General features: G+C 43.1%; 1 protein-coding gene across 2 annotated transcripts; it reads right to left on the minus strand.

The window, feature by feature from the left end:
* Positions 1-2633: 2633 nt before the first annotated feature.
* On the minus strand, positions 2634-4547 carry h1m (linker histone H1M). 2 transcript variants are annotated; one of them, XM_088636493.1, is made up of 5 exons: positions 4391-4547; positions 3972-4243; positions 3642-3774; positions 3483-3535; positions 2634-2949 (listed from the first exon to the last, which is right to left on the minus strand). In XM_088636493.1, the coding sequence occupies exons 1-5, from the start codon at positions 4485-4487 to the stop codon at positions 2710-2712; spliced, it is 795 nt and encodes a 264-aa protein (XP_088492619.1). In that variant the 5' UTR covers positions 4488-4547; the 3' UTR covers positions 2634-2709. The 2 variants fall into 2 exon arrangements, with proteins under 2 accessions (XP_088492619.1, XP_088492618.1); XM_088636492.1 differs by having other exon boundaries at positions 4376-4547.

Below are 4547 nucleotides of genomic sequence, written 5' to 3' on the forward strand. Positions count from 1 at the left end.
CAGGGCATTTCTCGAAAATAGTAGGGGTGTAACCCCAGAGTCCTGGCTAAATTTCCCATTGGTCCTTACCAATCATGGCCTCCTAATAATCCCCATCTATCAGTTGGCTTCATTACTCTGCTCTCCTCCCCACTGATAGCTGTGTGGTGAGCGTTCTGGCACACTATGGCTGCCGTCGCATCATCCAGGTGGATGCTGCACATTGGTGGTGGTGGAGGGGAGTCCCCATTACCTGTAAAGCACTTTGAGTGGAGTGTCCAGAAAAGCGCTATATAAGTGTAAGCAATTATTATATTTGTGTGGGGAATTTAGTAGGGCATTTGAAAATTTACTATTTAATGATAAGAGGACACTTGAAGACATACATATTATTTACAATACATACTGTTTACTAACAAAATTACATTAGAGGTTACTAAATGATTACATACCCTTTAGAAAAGAAAAAACAAGATTATTCTGATCTAAACAATGCAATTCCTGCTAACTGTGCCTGAAACTGTTGCTACAGAAAGTCTGCTGATATCTTTGCAGCACAGTAACAATCTTAGTCACTTTTGTTCTCTCAGAGCTGAAAGTGGGCAGCTGAAAGTCTGGCTGTTTGTTTTTGTAAAAATTGATCTAGTTTAGAGTATGACGAAGCACCTATGAAAGATAAATGGCAATAAAGATGGCAGTTGACCTATTTACCAAGTATAAGTTGAAGATGAGGTGGTTAGGCTGGGACTATGAGCAAACAGATGAAAAGACTCCAAAAATAAGTTTATATATTTGACAGGTTGTTTGTATAAGCTCATCATGTGTTAATATGCAAGCTGCATAATTTTTTTTAAATCAAGAAAAAATTAATAAATGGGCAGCAATGTTTGAGATGTTGGGATGGATGACTGCTTTAGTTTGAGCAGATGTTGTGCTTAGGGACTTATTCTGGTGTGGCTGTGACCATTTGGATTTGAGGCTTTGGAAGTGATCCATGACTTAAAACCGCAGCACTACACTGCATTGCACAACACAAAAAACATGAAGAGGTGACTTGGGTTTCAGTAACAGTTGCAGTGGTGGAGGGTGTGAGGCAAAGTTTACATGTGATTTTGTTTCACAAAATCTGGAAAAGTACAAGACTGAGATGGTATATTTGCATGAATGGACTGCAGAAAACTGGAAGAACCACTGTATAACAGTGCATGATTGAGAAGGACAGCAGGAGTGAAATAGAACTTCAGCATTAAAGATAACTTTTTAAAGAGTTGAAACATGGCAGAAGGGAGGGCAAGATGAACAGCCAGATTTTGTGCTGCAGATCAAAGAGTGCTATGCTTGACATCCTGCTGCTGGGTTAGGATGCCTCTTCCTCTATTGCAGTGTAGAGGAAGAATTGCAGATAGTGCTTTTAAAATGCTAGCCATCTTTTTATTTATGATGTGGAGGACCACTGGAGACATTGGGGATTCAAAAGGTGAATAACTACACTGCAACACGTGATTCAACATCTACTGTATCAGCATTTTACTCAATTTCTGCCATCCTTCAACACCTACTGCAAGGGAACAGTTCCTCTTGATCACAGCCTCCACTCCCCTGCACCATGAATCAGCCACCAAAACATGCATGGCTTTGCAGGGTGAAAGCAAAAATTCACAAAAGCATTAGCTCAACTTATTTAACCAGCGACATAAAATTGCCAGTCCCATTTGCTTGCTGGAAAGAGAAATGGGAATTCTCACAGCAAAAACTTTCCATCTTAAGTTGTTAGTCAGCCTAGCAAGTTCAGGCAAAGGAACCAATCTAAAAGACCATGGGCTCAAATCACTGTTGAACACCACTGATCTACCCCAGCACCTCATGAATGGTTCACAACACTAACATTGCTTTAAAGTTAGTATAATATACAGCATCACCAAAAAAAAAAAAAAAGCACTACGATTTATTCGATCCAGGAGCACACAGTACAGCCTGTACCACAAACTGCAACCTCTCCAGTCAAGTGTTATAATAATAATTAATAATTGCTTACACTTATATAGTGCTTTTCTGGACACTCCACTCAAAGCGCTTTACAGGTAATGGGGACTCCCCTCCACCACCACCAATGTGCAGCATCCACCTGGATGATGCGACGGCAGCCATAGTGCACCAGAACGCTCACCACACATCAGCTATCAGTGGGGAGGAGAGCAGAGTAATGTAGCCAATTCATAGAGGGGGATTATTAGGAGGCCATGATTAGTAAGGGCCAATTGGAAATTTGGCCAGGACACCGGGGTTACACCCCTACTCTTTTCGAGAAGCGCCCTGGGATTTTTAATGACCACAGAGAGTCAGGACCTCGGTTTTACGTCTCATCCGAAGGACGGCACCTGTTTACAGTATAGTGTCCCCGTCACTATACTGGGGCATTAGGACCCACATGGACCGCAGGGTGAGCGCCCCCTGCTGGCCCCACTAACACCTCTTCCAGCAGCAACCTTAGTTTTTCCCAGGAGGTCTCCCATCCAGGTACTGACCAGGCTCACACCTGCTTAGCTTCAGTGGGTTGCCAGTTGTGAGTTGCAGGGTGATATGGCTGCTGCCTTTTATTAATGGCCATTGATATGGCTGTTTATTAAAAGAACCACCCATTTGCCTCGAAAACGATATACAAAAGTTAATAATTCTTTATTCAAAAATAGTACATCTAAAAACAAAATGCTTTAAAAAAAAAAGTGGAGCTCATTCAGTCACTTTCTTTCCCCGTTTCACTGTGGTTTTCGCCCCAGCTTGTCCCTCAGCCACAACACCCTCCTCCCCTCCTGCCTTCTTCACTGGGGCCTTTGGCTTGGCTGCCTTCTTCGGCTCCTTTGGCTCCTTAGGGGCAGGAGCCTCCTGCCCACTAGGGTCCTTCTTGGCTTTGGGTTTCTTTACAGACGTTACTTTGGAAGACTCTTTCTCTCCAGAAGGCTGTCTGGACTCCTACAAGATGACATGTTGCACATCTCAACCTTTCCAGCCATGTTGTGCTCCTGCCATGATCCTGCATGCTTCCCCCTACTCAAACCCTGGCTCCAGATGGAGCAGATTTTGGGAGGAAAAATGCCCTTCAAATCACAAAGGGTGGTAATTTCGCATGGCAAAGTACTGCAATTATTGAACAGACTAAAAGGTACCGATCACCAGTGATTAGGCTTTCATGATCTTTAAATCAGAGCCCCACTGATGTTTGGTTATTGTCTAGGCTTAAGTAGCAGAAGTATTATTGCACACACTAGAAATGGATTTAGGAGGGAGAAAACCAAAAACTGCACCCAGAATTCAGATTCTATCCCACCACAGGGCATACAGACTCACACCAGGGCTAATGTACCAGAATATTTTTGGAATGTGGGAGGAAACAGAAGCCAACATCGCAGGAATTGAACCCGGGAGCCCCAGAGCTGCATGGCAGCAATGCTCACCACTGTACCACGATGCCACCTCTACAGTAGTAAATACAAAAACAAACCCACCTCTTCATTCTTTTCCTTCTTTTTTTGCACTGCTTTAGGCTTCTCCTTAGAATCTGCAATAAAATGCATGGAATAGTCAGCAAAGATCCTTAGCTGATTGTGCAGGATTCCAAATTTTGGTCAAACCCAGTACTCAACTTTAGATGAACCCTCACTTACCAGAGTCCTTCGTTTTGGGTTTCTTGGAACCAGCTTTCAAGGATTTGGGAGCCTTTGCAATATTCGGGTCATTATTTTCCTCCGATTGCAACTTCGCTTCCTTGTTTTTCTTGATTACTTTCTTCACCGCAAGCTAAACGGATTCAAGGCAATTACAGAGAAAGTTGTCTAAAGGCTAATGTTGCAGGTCATGTAAAAGGACGTTAAAACCTCGGTCACACGTGACTTTCCAGGCTAACCTTACACATTCGCTTGAGCAAAAAAACTTGGCAAAGCATACAACAGAAAGCTTTAAATGCAGCACACGCGATGATAGCACTTGAGACTCACCCGAAATCTGCCCTGTGCTCCGCTGGCGCTAGAATTAGCAGGTCTCACAAGAGTCCCCTTTTCTATCCCTTTGTTCAACGCGCTCTTCATCAAGGGCTTCAGCCTCACCGGGTCCACTGTCGGGTACTTCCCCAAAATATACGTCCTGATGGCTTGGACAGAAGTACCTTTCTTTGTATCCAGTTGCCGGAGCGCTTCGGTGATCATCTCAATAGTCGCTGGGTGATTCATTGGTCTTTTCACGACTGTAGTCTTTATTTTCTTTTCGGTACCTGAAAAATAAGTCAGTCAATGTTAAAAAAACGATAGCATTAAACAACCAATCACTTCGAGTACAATTTACGCTTACACAGCGTAAACTTTCTATTCAGAATAAACGTTACTAAACTGTTAAAAAAAAGCACCTTGTGATTTTTCACCTGCTGGTTTCGCTTCATTTTTCGGCTTCTCTTCTGGCAAGGACATTGAAGAAGCGTCTTCAGTAACGGCAACTGGACTGGCTTTTTTTGGAGGCATTGTACTTTAATAAAACAACAAAAGTGCACTTCTTTGAAAAGGGAAACAAACCGCATCCCC

This window comes from Lepisosteus platostomus, chromosome 6 (assembly GCF_059453375.1).
Source record: "Lepisosteus platostomus isolate fLepPlt1 chromosome 6, fLepPlt1.hap1, whole genome shotgun sequence".
NCBI lineage: Eukaryota > Metazoa > Chordata > Actinopteri > Semionotiformes > Lepisosteidae > Lepisosteus > Lepisosteus platostomus.

What these genes read in the sequence shown, in the direction of transcription:
- h1m (XM_088636492.1), bottom strand. Translation starts at nt 4,487, where the DNA reads ATGCCTCCAAAAAAAGCCAGTCCAGTTGCCGTTACTGAAGACGCTTCT. An exon ending in AGCAGGTGAAAAATCACAAG is followed by an intron (nt 4,244 to 4,375) that starts GTGCTTTTTTTT and finishes CTTATTTTTCAG; the next exon opens with GTACCGAAAAGAAAATAAAG. An exon ending in ACCCAAAACGAAGGACTCTG is followed by an intron (nt 3,536 to 3,641) that starts GTAAGTGAGGGT and finishes ATTTTATTGCAG; the next exon opens with ATTCTAAGGAGAAGCCTAAA.